The following is an 18,012-nucleotide window of genomic DNA, read 5'->3' as shown; positions in this document are numbered from 1 at the left end:
CAGAGTTGTTACAAATACAGAAGCATGAAACCTATAGACGACAAATGAGGATGCCAGTTGCACGATGATGATGGTGGTGGTGGCAGCGGTGGAAGTGGTGATGGTGATAATGATGATGGACTTGTAGGGCTGGCATTGAACCCAGGCCAGGGCCTGGTACATGGTAGACAAGCATTGTACCACTGAGTCATAGTCCTACCCAGTCACAGGATTCGTTCTTAGCTACTTCTTCCCCAGCCATCCTATTGTGTGTCCCTCAGTGAGGACACTCCACAATCACTAGGATCTCAGTGCATCTACTCAGACTGTTCCCCATTCATCTTTGTAGGACAATGACTGAGATCCATTTTTGTGAGTAAGAACAATATGTTTCTTGCCTCTTGACATCAGGGTAGAAAAAAGCCTTATGGCAAAAGACCATAGGGAAGGCAGTGGGGAATTTAGGTGAAGTTTCATGGACTCACTGTGACATTATTACTATAGAAACAAAGGAGGAGAAAGAAAGGAAAAGGGAGGGAAGGAACAAAGAAGGGAAAGGGAGAAAACATAAACAAAAGAAAAGTTAGAAGTCAAGCGATGGAATGTGCTTTGGGAGAAGCCTGGAGCTCTTTTGCTCCCACTCTTTTATTAAGGTTTGTTGTCTGGAAGTCAGAGATTACATAAATCCTTTATTCCTCTGCTCCTGGGGAGGAGAAGGGCCACAAGCATATCACAAAAGTGCAAGGAAGAACAAAAGACGGTGACCACAGAAGGACGCTGCTGTTGGTGATTCACAGAGAAGTGGCTGCTCTCTCAATGTAATAGCAAGAAAGACACAGAACACAGGAGGCATGGGAAGCAGATCTCTTCAGCAGAAAGGTCGCCCTGTGACTAAAGGCTGCGAATCTACACAAAAGGCAGCTACCTACCTGAGCCTGGACTTGTAAGGGAGGAGGCTGGTGATGAATGACACAGCTCTGAAAAATGGAGCTGCTGGCTTTATTCGTGATAAGGATGCCAGGGACGCTTTTAATACAGGCAGCTTTTAAGCCTTTGCTTCAGGGGTGGGCTCATTTATTTATTCCTGTATGGTGTATGTGTTGTGTATGTCTGTGAGTGGGCAGGTGCACACACCCAAGTGTGTACAAGCAGAGGCCAGAACAGGGCTCTGACTGTTTTCTTCCATTTGTCCTCACCTTGTTGCCTTAAGGCAAGATCTGAACTGGAAGGTTGTAGTTTTGGGGATGGCAGCCAGTGAGCTCTTGGGTTCCTTCTGTCTGTGCCCTCTTCCTCAGTGCTGGGGTAAAGATATCTGTAACCACGCCTAGTTTTGTGTGAGTGCTGGGGATATGAGCTCAGGTCCTTATGCTTGCATAGCAAATGTTCTTAGGTACTGAGCAATCTCTCGAGCCTGGTTATGCTTAATGATAATTCAAAATTTTTGTTTGTTTTTAAAGTAGTATTTGCCTACTTTGTAACCAGTATTTAAATAAAGTCAGTTTGTGGTTTTAATTTTAATCATTCCAATCAGAACTGAGATCTCTTCTGTATTTGAAGGGCTTTTTGTCATTGGGGACGAATCTTGTTCTTTTAATCTAAACCTTTAAAAGAAATAGACTATAATAAACTGATTAAAACTTCAGCCACAAACCTTTTTTTTCTATTTCATATATATTCCCAAGAACAGCATATTATAACAAAGCTCTTGCATGTTTATAACATATAAATTTCTGATGAATTCTGCATGGGAATAAAATGAAAATTTCATATTACACTGACACATGAGAACAGAGGAGGGCAGTAGGAAAATAAGAATTTGCTAGTTTCTCTCTGGTATTAGTTATGTATTTACTCATTCAGTCTACTGAGAACATGTTCAGGGCTGAATATTTTTGCTGGGATACAGGGATACAGCAATGAAAAAGGAGGAGAGAAAATATGGAGGTCAGAAGGGAACAGATAAATAAAAGGCCCAGTGTGATATATAGAGTGGGTGCCTTTAAGAGTAAAAGCAACAAGGCAACTTTACGAGGCATGGGCGGAAGCTTCCACAGAGGTTAGTCTGAGGGTAAAAGAGCCCAGGGCCTTGAGACTGCACAGTATTCAATGTTGCTGGGAATTGAGGTTGTCAATGGGCTCAGAGTTAAGGCCAAGGAAGCTCACAGAAGTTTGAAGGATCCAGGAGTATGTTGCTCAGACTGCACTGAAATTCTCCGAGAATGGCATTCGGTCGAGGGTTTTAAGAGGAGGAAGGACACCAGTGCGAGCCTAGTATTGTTGGGGACATACTGGTGAAGAATTAAAAGGAAGGTGGGGAGACTGGTCAGGACGTTGCTGTGGTCTTTTGGGAGTGAAATAACAGGGGGTGCATAAGAATTGAAGTCCTAAGGGAATTATCACAATGCCTATAATAATTCAGTTTGGGGTGTTGGCTCAGAATTCTCCATGTCTCTGTTTCAATATCTTGCTAGAGGCCAGTACAAGCAGTTGAAAATGAAATCTTTGGGAGGCTGGAAGATTCCTAAATCCAATCCAGAATCCCACAGGGACAATCTGAAGTCCATGTTGACTCTTGTGATCCCACAGTGGGGAAAATGTACTGTCTGAAAGTTCAGAACCTTCTTCAAGATGCTGCACATAGTAAGTAAGATAAATTGAAGATCAGATAATTGAGTAACTACAGAGCCAGATTTGCTTGATGCCAAGGAGATGAAGCAACAGATCAGCATTGACAGACTTTGCCACAAAACAATTTCTGTCTTCTCCCTTTTGACTCTGGAGACAGTAAAAAGTATCCTGCATCCTACCTTGAAGAAACATCTCCAAGGAGAAAGGAAGGAAGGAAGGAAGGAAGGAAGGAAGGAAGGAAGGAAAAGCAAGATTTAAAAAAAGAAGAAAAAGAAAGAAAAGAAAAAATTTTGACACTTTGGGAAATATAACTCACCATGGCCACAATGATATAGCTCAACATTACCACATGTGTACTACGCCCTTGCGGCAGATAAAATATGTACATGTATTTTAATATAAATAGAATCATATCTCAAATAAAAGGAAAAAGTTAAAAAAAAATTGAAGTCAGAGCCCAGAGACAATGACCGTGCATCTGAATCAGATAGAAGTGTGAGTTCAAAGGCGCCATTTTAACTGCCAATGTGGTGGAGGTGGAAATGACAGTGATGAGAGGGAAACCTAGGCCAGCACGACATACGAGGGTACAAATGAACAATCTTAGTGTGTAAAGCAGAGCATCTGCAGCACAGCATACGAGGGTACAAATGAACAATCTTAGTGTGTAAAGCAGAGCGTCTGCAGCACGACATACGAGGGTACAAATGAACAATCTTAGTGTGTAAAGCAGAGCATCTGCAGCACGACATACGAGGGTACAAATGAACAATCATCTTAGTGTGTAAAACAGAGCATCTGCACTTGCTACACAGGACTCCTGCCTATGACACCCCTGTCTCCAGTGCATTCTGAATACACATGGAGATTTCTCGGTAAGGTTATCACCCAATACACTTCAGGTTCGTACATGAATAAAAACATTCTCAGAGCAGGTATCTACATCTTCTACGCTGAAAAGGATTGGCGAGACTTGCTCCATTGCTGAGGGACTCCAGGTCCTTTCCATGCAATGAGGACTGGTGAGGGAGTGTTGCCTACTGGCTTCCTGGGACTATTGTGCCTGCTGAATGATACAAAGAATTGCACACCTTCCCTCCAGTATGCATTTCATCGTTTCTTCCCGCCATCCCTGCCACGAGCACCTTCACCTGTGCTGAGCATAGGCCATCCCTTTGGGTAATGTGCTCCCTGCTGTAAAGAGGGGCAGTTTTGTCAAGTTTGTAGACTTATGCAGTCCTGCCCAGGTCCTACCTACCTGTTCATTCATGAAGCAATTACCATGTTCACAATATTCCATCTGAGTGTCTCTGAAAGTTAAAAGCCTCAAGATGAAGTTGACCTATGAACTCTATCCTCAGAAAAGCCTACTCCAGTGATGGAGATACAAGTCCTTGTGAAATACCAATGTGTGTTAGTTTAACAAAATCTGATAGCTGGCGAAGCTGGGGAATGCCACCCGACTCTCTCAGGAGAAGACAAAAATGCAGAGTGACCTAGGACTTGCTGAGGAAGACTTAAAACAACTGGAGGTTCCAGTTCCCAGAAAATTCTCCAGCACACTTGTTTTCTTACCTGTTCAGAAGAGGCTAGCTTTCGACCTAATTTTATTTCTCCATCTGAGTCCCATATATGTCTGGGATGAAATGGTCATGAAATGTTCACTTATAATCTTCTGTAGTATTAGAATGTCGGTAGAGAGAAGCTACTAATTCAAGAAGTAAACAGAAACTCTGCTTTCATTTTCTGGTCATCCAGACCCGAATAATAACACAAAAATATAGTAATTACAATAACACTGTCTGGTCAATGGTTCAGGTGTATTTCCAGCTTAGCTCTTACATCTTAAATTAACCCATTTCTATTAATTTGCATTTTGCGCCAAGGCTACGGCTTACTGGTAAGGTTCTGGCATCTTTCTCCTTCGGCAGCTACATGGTGTCTTCCTAACTCTGCCTTCTTTCTCCCTGTATTCAGTTTGGCTTTCCTGCCTACCTATATTCTGCCCTGCCATAGACCAAAGCAGCTTCTTTATTAACCCATGGTAATAAAACAGATTCATATAGGGTATACAGAAGGGAATCCTACATCACCAAGCAAATTGTCAAGCTGTGACAAAAGATTAAATCATTGAGCAGTACTTGTACTGCACAGAGTTTACATGCTCAGGCTTGGAATTCCTGAGGCTGAGACACATTGCTCCCATGTTGGCTGATACCTTTTTAAGGATCATCTTATCTCAATGGCTATTGGCTGAAGGAGCAAAAGGAGCTCCCCCAACATATAGGAACATGAGTTAGCAAATAGAAAAGTAGGACATTGTGCTAACTTTAAAAAACTGAAGGGTCAGCTGGGAGGTGGTGGCGCACGCCTTTAATCCCAGCACTCGGGAGGCAGAGGCAGGTGGATCTCTGTGAGTTCGAGGCCAGCCAGGTCTACAAGAGCTAGTTCCAGAACAGGCTCCAAAGCCACTGAGAAACCCTGTCTCGAAAAACAAAACAAAACAAAAGCAACAGCAACAAAAACAAACAAAGAAAAACAACAACAACAAAAACCCTGAAGGGTCAAGGCTGATTAGGTGGGTAAAGGAGCCTGCTGCTAGGATGGACAGCCTGAGTTAAATTCTCAGGACTCAGATGGTGGAAGGAGGGAGCCATCTTTTGAAAGTTGTCCTCTGAGTTTCCTGTAAGTGTCCTGAACAGGAGTTGTCCTGTAATCAGATGATGACTACCCTAATTGTCATCATAGAACCTTCATCCAGTAACTGATGGAATCAGATACAGAGATCCACAGCCAAGCACCAAGTTAAACTCCTGGAGTCCAGTCGAAGAAAGGGAGAAGGAATTATATGAGCAACAGTGGTCAAGATCATGATGGGGAAACCCACAGACACAGCTGACCCAAGCTCATGGGAACTCACAGACTCTAGACTAACAGCTGGGGAGCCTGCTTGGGATGGAACTAGGCCCTCTGCTTGTGGGTGACAGTTGTGCGGCTTGACCTGTTTGTGGGGCCCCTGGGAATGGGACCAGGATCTATCTCCAGTGCGTGAGCTGGCTTTTTAGAGCCTATCCCCTATGGTGGGATGCCTTGCTCAGCCTTGATGCAGGACAGAGGGGCTTGGTCCTGCCTCAACTTGATGTGCCAGGCTATGTTGACTCCCCATGGGGGGCCTTACCCTTTCTGAGGACTGGATGGGGGGTTGGGAGTGGGGGAGAGGTGTGTGTGTGGAGAAGCAGGAGGAGGGGAAGAAGGGGGACCTGTGGTTGGTGTGTAAAAGGAATAAAATGTCTAAAAGAAAAAAGTAAATTTTGATCACTAAGCAGATTTTTTAAAAATCTATCAACTTAAAAAAATAAGTGTCATGGTGTGTATAGTTCTCCCACATACAAATAAATAAATGAAATATTAAAAAAATTAAAACTTGAAGGGTCAAACAAAAGGTTCTTTATAGGGACCAAGTTAAAAGCTATTAAAACTCATGTCTCAAATCTGGAAAGCCAGAAATCTATCATATATAAACGCGACTTAAATTTTTTATAGAATTTTGTATATTTTGTGTGGTATGTGTGTCTCAGTGCCTGTGTGGAAGTCAGAGGACAGCTTGTGGAGTTGGGTCTCCCTTTCCATCATGTGTGTTCTGGGTATTGAACTGAGGTCATACAGCCCGGTGGCATGTGCCTTTACCTGCTGGGACATCTAGATGATTTAAATTTAAATATGATTTAAAAGGTAGATCTTAGAATTCAAATACCATCCTAAGACCACCTTAGGATTTCCCTAAATTGGTATGATTTGGAAAAAAGCATGAATCACGAGTGAAAAATTACAAGGCAAGCTGGACAGGACCAACAGTCCCACTCAGCAGCAGCCGCGATCATGTGGCACACAAGCTCTTCTCAAGTTCAATCACAATTGATTTTTATGCTCCAAAGCATTATAAAATCTTCATGTTAATTAAATTTAATTATAATCCAATTATTTAACCATAAGAAGACATTCTAAGCAAGATGAACCAAACACTGCACCTAGAGAAGGAATCACTTCACTTTGATGCTCAGCTCAGCTACTAGCAGCTGCTGAGCCCTGTAGCAATACAGTTAGCTCACTGCCTTGATGGATGGCTTCTCCCCTGTGACATGGCAATTCACCTTGCCTACCTTTGAGGTTATCTTACAAATTATTATTGGCATAGAAAGAATTAAGCTTAATTCTGGCGTTTTCCCAACAAAATTGGTTTGTTGCTTGCCGTTCCCCACCCCCGCACCCCGATTTGCCTCCCTCTCTCTGTTACCTTCTGCTGTTGTGTCACAGGCATCCTCCCCTAACCCCAAACTACTCCCCTTCTCCCGCTCTCCTATCTAGCTTCACAGTCTGTGCTCACTCTCCTACCACCCTATCCTTATACATACAGACATTCGAAGTTAGGCTCTGCCCGTGCGAGAACATGCAGTTTTTGTCCAAGTCTAGGCCATCTCACACAGCACAATACCTTCGGGTCCATCCATTTCCTGCAAATTTAATTTTTACTTACAGCTGAGTAAAATTACATGTGTGAATATATTCCACAATTCCATTACCCCTTCTTTAACCCGACACGAAAAAGCAGGCAACAACTGTTAACTCAAAGACTGTGCACGAGGCAACTGTATTAATCATAGATGAAGCTCTGATTTGCATGACTCAGTCATGCAAAAGGCACAAAAGTAACACCCGTGGTGATCTCACTTAAATAAATGCTCTAAAGGTTAAACAATTATTAGAGCCTAACAAAAATGTTGTCTCATCGGAGATTCATTGTGTATGGATGAGTTTGTCTCCTTTGTTATCAAAGCTTTTGGAGATGATTAGTAATAACCAATGAATACAGGCAGCCACCAAGCCCAGGACAATCACCTACCCCTTTCCTCACCCCCCTCTTCTCTGCTGCTCTCTTACAGTTTTATCGCCTGGGTCCACTTGTAGTTCTACCAGCTTTTCCCAAAATAACTATACAGGAGTTGATACGCAGGTGCTGACAAACTATTTTATTTTAACTTTCAAATCTTCAATATTCTACTGGGATCCTGATTATATAGGATAATTACCAGGCTCAAAAGAGAAGAAAAGTCTCTGCTATTACATGGTCAATAAGCGATCTCATCAAAATCCCAACCTATGCCAAGTCTAATCTCACAGTCTAAGGAGTTTTCTTCATAGACACCATCACCCAATGCTGTGTTATATGCTAATTGCCAGTTGCTGCTTTCTTTATCAGTTCTTTATTCACTAATCTGTCTCAAAAGACAGATAACCCAAGAGAAACAAAGCAGGATACTGCAACAGGTACTGTACAAAGGATAGCCAGATGCTCAAATGCCTCACTTTGGTAGTCATTAAGGAAATGCAAAGGAGAGGCCTCAGGGGATACTTCTGCCTATAGACTGGCTTGGTGCAACAGAAAAGCAAATCACTCGTAGAGCATGGCCATCTAGGAGGAGTATAAATGGACTGAATGTTTTGGAATGCTTACTAGTGCCCACTTAAGACAAACATGGGTATATTGTAACCTCTGACATGAAATTTTTGCTCTTAGATTGAAATCCAACAGAATTATATGCCTAAACATTACATATCACAATTGTTAAAAACCATAATGCTTATAATATCCTCAAACTGGAAGCTACCCAGGAGCCCATCAACAGCAGAATGACTAACTAAATCATGGGTTAGTACACAATGGAATACTATATAGCCACAAGAATAAGATTATAACTATAACCACAAAGAGCAGTCTTATAAATGAAGGACAAGTGACCTGGGTAAATGAGATGAGAAACTAGTCTATATGAGTTCATTTCTACAAGACTCAGATACAGGAAAAATGAGCCCAGGATACTGTCAGGTAAATGATTCCACTGCGGGAAGTGGGCAATGGTGAACACAAGAGGTGTAGACAATAACTAGTTTCTTCAAAATAAGGTAACACAACAATAACAACAACAAACCAACTTCATGTGTGTGGTTCTGTGCACCTGGAGCTTGCGTGACAGATGGTTGTGAGCTGTCTTGACTTAGGTGCTGGGAACTGAACTCATATCCTCTGGAAAGGCAGTACACAGTCCTAACTGCCCAGCCATCTCTCCAGCCCCAAGGCAGGTCTTCTGGATTTGAGTACTGACTCAATTCTTCAAACTTCGAAGTTGAAATTTTAGCACCATCTCTCCTATGTGTTTGATTTGCAGTTTACTCATCCACATATTTTGAGCCTGGATTTTCTGGATTTTGAACCATTTCAGAATTTCAGATTAGGGATGCACAGTCAAGAAAAAAAGTCTATGAGAATATTCTCAAAACTAAAAATCCTAAGAACCTGGAGAATTTTTTTTTTTTTTTTGGTTTTTCGAGAAAGGGTTTCTCTGCAGCTTTGGAGCCTGTCCTGGAACTAGCTCTGTAGACCAGGCTGGTTGGAGAATCTTAAAGATTTGTACTCCTAAGCATTTCAGACAAGACACATCTATACAACCTATCCTTAGTAACCACACCCCCTGTGAGTGTCAATATTGATGCAAGTTTGTCTTCATATAAAGTGGGATAAAATTTGCACTTAACCTGTGTCCATTCTCCCACAAACTTTAAGTCATATATAGATGATTTAATATTTGGTGTGATACAAATTTTGGTATTGTTATACGGTGCTGCTGGAGAAAGACAAGACTGTTGAGGCTCAATATAGATGTGACTTCTCTCAAAGACTTTTGATCCTGCTGTGAAATCCACAAATGTAGAACCTATGAGCATGAAAGGCCACCTGAACCTCAACTAAACCTTAGCAGAATGGGAATCAACCCTTTCTCCCAAAGGATGCAAATGTCAATGTTTTTCAAGTCACAGTAGCGCTCTCCATGTTTAAATTAATAATAGTTATTCAGCTGACATGTTTTTATATCATTTAATAAAATGGCAAAGCAGTTTAGGTAAACATAAGGATTTCCTGAGGTATAAAGCCAGATTCTGAAAGAGAAATTACTGTTAGGTATAAATAAAATAATGAAGACTAGATCTCAAAAATAAAAAATAACGTCAAAATGAGAGCCTTATGTCCTGAGTCTTAAAGAGAAAAACAGGGCTTCCGGCCCATGGTCAAGGCTCTTTGCTCATAGAAAAAGTTTTGGATATCAAGTCTATGTTGAGCAGGAGAGGGAAGGGAGCCAAATAAAACCAACGGCTCTGGAAGGTAAAGAACTAGAGATGCAGGAAGGTGGCACGTGCATATAACTTTCTCTGCTGCCCACATAACGTTCACCGTTCTTTCTAAAAGACAATGTCAGAGTAGGAGGAATTCTTAACAAAGCTGTCATCTTAAAAAGAAAATGGTTAAAAAAGAAAGAAAAACTGCCAGAAGATTGAACACACACACACGCACACACACACACACACACACACACACACACACACACCACTGAGCAGTGAATAACCCATCAGAGGGTGCATCACCAGGCAATCGTGTAGCTGTATAAACATCATAGTGCTTACAAACTAAATCACCAGGTATCCTTATCTGCCTAGACTTCTATGATCTGTGCAATCCATCACTGACAGAAATGTAGTCATTCAATAGGTAATTGAGCACATAGGTTATCTTATTTACATGTTTGATTTCCAATGTTACATACACAAGAGATATCTGATTGATATGTATATACAAACGTTTGAATTTACTACTGGTATGACCCTCATTGTCACTTCCCAAAATTGAAAATATATTTAAGAAATGACAATAGAATACCCCATATATTAGTATAAATACTGGGGTCGGGGCTGCCTTTTGAAATGCTGTACGCCCAGTTATTCAATGAGTAGCCCCAGATCTGATAACTTTGCAGGCAAACTAGGTCTCACTCACACATGTAGTCACCGCTGGTTCTTTCCCTCTAAGGGAACTGTGTGTTTCAGAGTTCATCTACCTATGGCTTTTTGTTGGCCATCTATAAAGAAAACTGAAAGCCAGAGGTTAAACAGCACTCAGTTAAATACCTGAAGGAATTACATGTGGGTAACAGAGCCCCAAGACAAAATATTCTAAAAAAAAAATTCATACACCAGATCAAAATATCTGACTTTACAACGTCTTTAAAACAGACATATACGAGTTATTGTTGTGGCTTCTTACCCTAAATATGGGGCAAAAAGTTTGATAATTATAAAGAAACACGTGCTCACCCATTTTAGTCATGACTTCAAAAATACAAAACCAGAATATAGTGTCTGTTCTTTCTACCTATTTACATGTATAACACCGAAAAGGGGCAAAAGCAAGCAGAATATAAATTACATCCTTGCTCAGAAACCTCCTGTACAGGAGGCAAATATAGCCTAGATTTCTTGTAATTCATAATGCAAAGTAAACAGAAACACATAAAGCCACAGAAGTCAGAGTCCTCATTAATTCCTGAAAATAGAGGTCTTTAATTCCAAGTTATTCTGAAATTTTTATTTTTAGGAAGTTTTGCACGTGAAAAAGTTATGGTACTTGTTCCCAAATCTTATTAAAAATCAATTAATTTTTCTACTGGAAAAATTCACCCATCTCTGCCTGTAGTTGTGGTCTTTAAAAAAAAAAATCTTGGCTGCCTACCTCACAACTACATTTACTCCTGACGGGTCAGCTGTTGCTTTCAAAACACAAATGGCACCAAGCACACAACAATTCTAAAGCCCTTTCAATTAAGGAGCTTTTAAAGGCCTTAATTATTTAATAAAGGAGAAATCTTCTAGCTCTGATAGGAATGTAATGATCTGTCACCCCTCCCACCCTTAATCCTCAACTTTGTGTTTTAGAACACGGCTGATTTTGACCTTGCTTGTCCTGAGGTCTCAGGTGAATCTCTTCTGCTAGCCCAACCCCCAAAGTCACAGATTTCCAAGTGATACCCTTAAGATTTGATTAGTGTCCACTGTCTATTATCTACTTGCTTTGCACCCAGGAAGCTCGAGTCAGTGTTAAGCCAGTCAGCATTGCAGTCTGGCCAGCCTGCATAAATCGCCTGCTCCCTTTCCTTTCACTCCATGAAAATAAAGGGGCTGCACACAGGAGTGTGAAAATAAAGCCTGCGCCTCCTCGGGAGCCTGTCGCCGGGGTGGCAGTGCTGAGGATTTCAATTAACATCCAACCCTCTCAAACAGTGACACTTCGGTATCTGCGAGAGCCTGCCTTTTAGAATTTAATACTCAGACAGCCATTTTGCAAAAAAAGAAAACACAGCAGCAGGTCCACGAAATAAGGGCTGTCTCTGAAAGACAGTCAGAATGATAAAGCCGTTGGAAACGCTGGCGTGATTGCAACAGCTGTGTCATTCGCCAGACGATTATCTGCTCCTCTTCTGAAGCTCTTCAAAACAGGATTCAACGTTAGACAATGATGATCTGTAATTTGACAAACTCCGTATTATTTCATATCTAGAAAAAGATCTCCTTTCCCATGGCACGATTCAAATATGAAAACTCCAAGCAAAAGAGTCTATCAACTGGTTTGAACGGATACAGATATCTGAGACAATAGATACTCCCTCACACACATATACACACCAGATCAATCCCTCCACAAGCTATTCCCAACCTTATGAAAGTAACCCGGCACAAAAGATAAACATACAAAAGCATCTCTGGAAAGACCTCAGAATCTCATAGACCTCAGGTGCCTTGACAACTCGTGGCATAAATGATTGATTTTCTGTTTGGTTCAGCACAGGGATTAAAGCATCCAAAAGAAGCAACAGAGACCAAACAGACACAAGTGACATTTTCAGCTCCTAGCCGCAGCCGTTCAGCAATAGAAACTTACATAGGACACCCGAACTCGCCGGCGATGCACCAGCCCGCAGCACTGCATGAAGAGGGGGCAGAACGCAGTCAGAGCGTGGCTTCACCAAGCTGCACCGTGCCTCGTCTTGCCGTCACGGCCACTGTCCATTTCTCCCCACCTTCCACTCCCAGGTAAGAGCCATGGGCAAATGATCAGTTAGCTTCGGTCTCTAGGTAGTTTTTACAGACACTGTTGTTTCTGCAGGCATGCCAAAACTTTGTTCTGTCTGCCTTTATAAAATTTCTTACAGGTAATTTGAGATCTTCTTTAAGGGGGCTGCCTACTGGCAGAAATCTAGAAAAGGTAGCCTTTCTCTTCCCAAAGGAACTCTTGCTAATGTGGAGTTGAGCCTGTCCAGATCGCTGGGGTTTCTGAGCAAGGCTTTTACAGTAGCCATGCTCTCCTCCGGAGATTTTCAGACCTCAGAGCCTTGCATCTCACCAGGCTGCAGTCTGCTGCTTCGGAAGGGAGGAGGCCTACCCTGGCTGCTGTTTATGTGACTGTGTCTGAGAACAGCGCTGCTCCTGCCGCTGCTTGGCTGTTATTTCGCCCTTCTCGGCTACGCACAGACTGGCAACAGCATCCTTGATTCACTGGTACCTCTGTAACATTTTGGGCATATCTGATTTGCTCGTTCTCCCTCCTCCCCTTTCACTGACAAATGAGTGAGTCTAGACTTGAATTCACTGTGGATTCTTAGGACTCCGGAGCCACCCTCTCCACTGTGAGATGCTTTGCCCTGCAGTATGTATTGCAAAGGATTTGTAAGGAAGATTGCTGGAGTAGCCTCAGGACCTGACTCACTCAACCACTGCGGCTGTACAGTGTTTTCCTGCTTGTTGCCAAAGACTCATTTTCTACATTGAAGCATGTTAAATAAACAGAGCTCTGGCAGGCAAATGTGATCAGAGTCAGACCTAATTAATTGGTTAAATAATATATCACCTATGATTTAGACATAATAAGCCAAATGTTCCACAAACCCGAGAGCTTAGCAAGTCAATACTCCATGTAGACTATTATTTATACCACTTCCCAAGGACACGGTTTTCTGACAGGGAGCCGATCTTTACATTCGTTGTCTAAGGCCTTGTACACGCCACACAATGAAACATGAATCATTGAGGCACTGGGGACTCAGCTATTAATTTGGATGATATCAACCATGCTAATAAGCAATGATTCATATAACCTTTTAGTACGCCACACATATTGATCCAAATTTGCCCCACACCCAAGTAACTCTGTATCACTTAAGAAGGTGCATGAATTAATTTCACACCAGAGTCTAAGAGCCTCAACCATCATCGTGTTGTTTAGGCCCATGGAAAGTGAGAAGTTACTAATTTGCAACCTTTTGCAAATTTTTTTTTAGAGCCTGGGTAACAATCCTATATTGTTGTTCATTCATCTCCGGGACAACTGAGAACGGGAAGGCGTTTCTGGTTTAATTCAGACCTCTTACATGATTGACAGAGGGGCAGAGGCCCCAAATGGTTAGTGTTTGGTAACATAGAAGTAGTATAATTAGTAGCTTGGACTTAACACAGTCTTCCAAATTCTATGGCCTTCACATACTAATCATCCATGTTTTTGAAGGATCTAAGGGAAAAATATGACTATACAGAGCAGGGGTTCTCAACCTCCCAATGATGTGACCCTTTAATACAGTTCGTCATGCCATGGCAACCCGCAACCATAAAGTTATTTTTGCTGTTACTTCCTTAACTGTAAATTTACTACTACTGTCAATGATAATGTAAACATCTGTCATGCAGGATATCTGATATTCAGTCCCTATGAAAGAGTCGTTCCACTCCCAAAGGAGTTGTAACCCACACGTTGAGAAAACCGATCTAGAGCAACTAGGATTTGATTAAGTCAGAGGTCTTTTTAAATTAATTTGGAAATTGATTTTCGAATTAAGTGTTATAAAGAAGATAGACATTTTCTTAACTATGCAAGATTTGCACCTAGTCCACAGAATTTCAGTTTTGTTTTTTTTTTGAAGAAACTCTAGCAAGAAATATAGCAATATAATAAAACATAAAAGTCAAGGTTTTCATTAAGATATTTTGATCATTTTCTTTCTATTCTCTCAATTCCTTCCAAATATAGAGGAGAGAGAGAAGAGAGAAGAGAGAGAGAGAACATAAAGTTGGATTGGTAGGAACATGGGATGGGAAGGATGAAGGTTTTTAAAAAGCTTCTTTATCACACATTTCATAAAAACAAAGAATAAAAATGAAGTGAAAGATAGACTAAGAAGAGAACATTGGAGGAAAGAGTGAACTCTTGATGGATTCTGAATTTGATTCAGAATTCACTTAACTTTTTATTAAGTATGATATTTTTAAACACAGTATGTAAGAGATTCCCCAGTTCATTAGAGATTCCACCCACATTGCCATTCAAGAACCCAGGAAAGAATGCTGAGCACTCTAAGTGGGCTCTGCAGACATTTGCTGGGGACCTTCAAGCCTATTGCCCCTGGGCTAACATGCTAGGGACAGGAAATAATAAAGTACCTTTTCTTTGTGATACTTTCTTTCTCTTTAACAGGGAGTCCATGTCACCATCTTCCTTTAAGTGTTGACAAAAGGCAAGTGCCCCCGTGCCTAAACCAGACTCCAGGACCTTACAACACAGTGATGAGGGGAAACGGGAACACCTCTTGTAACTATCCCTCAAAGGAACGGTCACCGCTCCGTAAAGTCAGGGATATGTGGGCTCCTTTGACAAGGCGGGCAGTGTGGCACTCAATGGACAATAAGCAGAGAAAGAATGCCAGGTGACTAGATGGTATATGTAGCATAGAAATTTACACGCAGACTACATACATGCATGATACATCTGCTTCTATAGAATATTCAAGCAAAGATGTGGGTAGATTACATGTTTACAATATATTAAGGAAATAAGAACTCACCCAAAGTGTGTTTAGGGATTTGTGCTTTTATTTCTTGGTGTGTGTGTGTGTGTGTGTGTGTGTGTGTGTGTGTGTGCATATGTGTTTGTGCGCATGCACCACATATGTTTGAGTACCTGGAGAGGCCAGAAGCTGGTGTCAGGACCTTGAATTGGAAGCTAGGCGACTGTAAGTCACATGACATGGGTATTAGGAACCTAACTGCCATGCTCTGGAGGAGCAGCGAGTGCTCTTAACTACTGAGTCACTTCTCCAGCCTCTGGGACTTTTGAAGCAGGGTCTCATATCACCCAGGATGTCCTTAGATTTATTATATGCTATGTAGACAAGGACAACCATGAATTCCTAATCCTCCTGCCTCCACCTTCCAAGTGCTGGGGTTACAGGTGTGTGTCATCACACTGCTCCAAAGTCTTCCAACTAAGCTGAGTGCTCCCACTAATTCCTTCCTTATTCGTGTGTGCATTGCTAGCATTGAGCACAGTAAAGGGCAGGTAGAAAAGGAGATGTAAATCTGCCCTCGCATGTTCATTATTCCTTCACCATTTCAGCTACAGTACCCAGAACAGATGCAGAGAGCTTATACTGAGACAAACACTCCAGCTTCCCTAGCAACTAGCGGGACCATGTGACTAGCTTCTGGCCAATGAGAAAGAAGAAAAAATGGCATGTACCAACCCCCTAGATGTCCTTAGAGGGACTGGACCTTGCCTTCCTCCTGCCCTTTCCACTTTCCTGCTGGCCTAAGATAGATGTATTGCTGAAGGAACACAGAAAAGCCCGCTGTACATCCGGGAAACACAGCAGCTAGTTTCCAGTCTCTCACTGGGGGTGACCCTGTGGGTTGGAAGTGGTTTGTTATGGCACAGCAACACCAAGAGAAACATCTCCCCCCCCCATATTGTTTATACTACTGTTACTTTGACCTCAGTTAAAGAAATGAAACTAGTGTTTTAAAAATACCTCTGGGTATTATTACTTTTGGAGTCAATAATTAATTCATAGCATCCAAGGGAGCATGTGGGGAGGAGGGAACGGAGAGGACATAAAAGCAAAGGGAAGAGAAAGCTCAGGTTGGGAGAGCAGTCTCGTCTGGAACAGACCAGAGCATCCCAAACTCCACAGCAGAGTTGAGCTTTATCCAGCAGGACAGGAGAACTGCCGAAGCCTTAAAATCAAAAATAAATGCTTAGTTTTATTAACAAGTAGGAAAAACAAACCTCTCTGGATAATTTGGTTTAAAAAATGCCAGATTATTATCCAAAACCAGCAAGGAATCTGAAGCTGTTGTGTTTATGTAGTGGCAATTACTGTCCAGCTATTAAGTAATCGAATCAAATGAAGTTAACCAAATAGCTGGTAATTTATGGAGTTCACTGTAAACCTAATGAGTGGGACAATGAGGAATTTTTAAAATAATCTACGGTATGTTTAAATTAAAATTTCGTAAAGTGTTAACAGAGAAAGGATGGTAGAAATAATTCCAAATAACCTCAGATCCATATATGTGAAGTCAATGACAGGCATCTTAAATCATACGCCCAGGGATGTGTGATTTATGATATATGGGGATTATTTTACTATTCATGTTGTCTGTGACTCCCGTCGAGGAGAGAGAAAACACACAGTGACTGAGACTGTTTCTTCTTAGAAGAAACAGAGCCAACCGCGAAAAGATGATCTCACCGCAGCTGAGGATGACAGGAGAGGCAGGAGGGAGAGACCGAGCACGGTGCCGTTAGTTACCCAGAGAAGCAGAAGTCCTGGCACAGAGGAGTAGGAAGATGGCACGAACACCTGAGCTTGGATCTTAACCCTCACATCATATTTTGCCACGGTGATGCCCACTCAAACCACAGTAACATGAGCAGAAGCAGAGAGAGGGGGACTCTAGGGGCCTTTTCTCTATCCAGTCTAGCCTTACTCAGGTTCAGTGAGAAACCCTCTTTCAAAAAAAAAAAAAAAAAAAAAACCATAGGAAAGATAGAGACACCCAATGTTGCCCTCTGGTCTCCACATGTGCATGCACAGGTAAGCACATATGCTCATACATGGGTGAGCACATATACACAACTGTGCAGGCATGCATACACCACACAAACACACAGAGAGAAATTCTAATATGCTATTGCACATCAGGGTGACGACAGTACCAAAACAAATGAGAAATGTTCAAGGAGGTAAGTTTGACTTAATTCAAATATTTTACAAGATGCACATATAGCAAAAGTACTTGGTAGGTATAACATGTATTCACATCCATGTATTTGTTGACATATTTATTTTTATGCACACATGGGCATGCATATGATACAGATCATGTGCTTAAATCAGAGAACAGCTTGTATGAGTCACATCTGATCATCCACCGTGCAGTCCAGGGAATGGAGCTTAGGTCATCACGCATGATGGTAAACACCATGACCTGCTGAGCTATCTTTCCAAGACCAGTTTTATTATTTTATACAGTTAAAAACAAGTTTAATTTTGAAATGTCCAAAGTCTCCACAATCTTGAGATACTTTCTAGAGTAGAACAGGTTTCTCCTCAGGACTGACTCTGCTTGGTTGTTGTAGCTCTTTAAGTGGCTATGGTTTCATCAAGGCAGTCTCCATGCTCAACGCCATGACAG

At 41.7% G+C, this 18,012-nt stretch overlaps 1 protein-coding gene across 8 annotated transcripts in view; it reads right to left on the bottom strand.

The window, feature by feature from the left end:
* Positions 1-18,012, bottom strand: part of Cacnb2 (calcium voltage-gated channel auxiliary subunit beta 2) — a 350,927-nt gene that overhangs the window by 215,658 nt on the left and 117,257 nt on the right. Inside the window, exon 1 of one of the 8 annotated variants that reach the window (XM_041630537.1) lies at positions 12,431-13,025. The exons of the other annotated variants lie outside the window; for them this stretch is intronic. Coding sequence (XP_041486471.1) covers positions 12,431-12,478 — 48 coding nt within the window. The 5' untranslated portion in view covers positions 12,479-13,025. Of the gene's footprint in view, positions 1-12,430; positions 13,026-18,012 lie in introns of those variants that run through there. 8 annotated transcript variants of the gene reach the window in all.

This window comes from Microtus oregoni, unplaced genomic scaffold, assembly GCF_018167655.1.
Source record: "Microtus oregoni isolate MIOR12 unplaced genomic scaffold, Mior012 000035F_ref0000213, whole genome shotgun sequence".
NCBI lineage: Eukaryota > Metazoa > Chordata > Mammalia > Rodentia > Cricetidae > Microtus > Microtus oregoni.
This window is presented reverse-complemented; position numbering and strand designations above follow the sequence as displayed.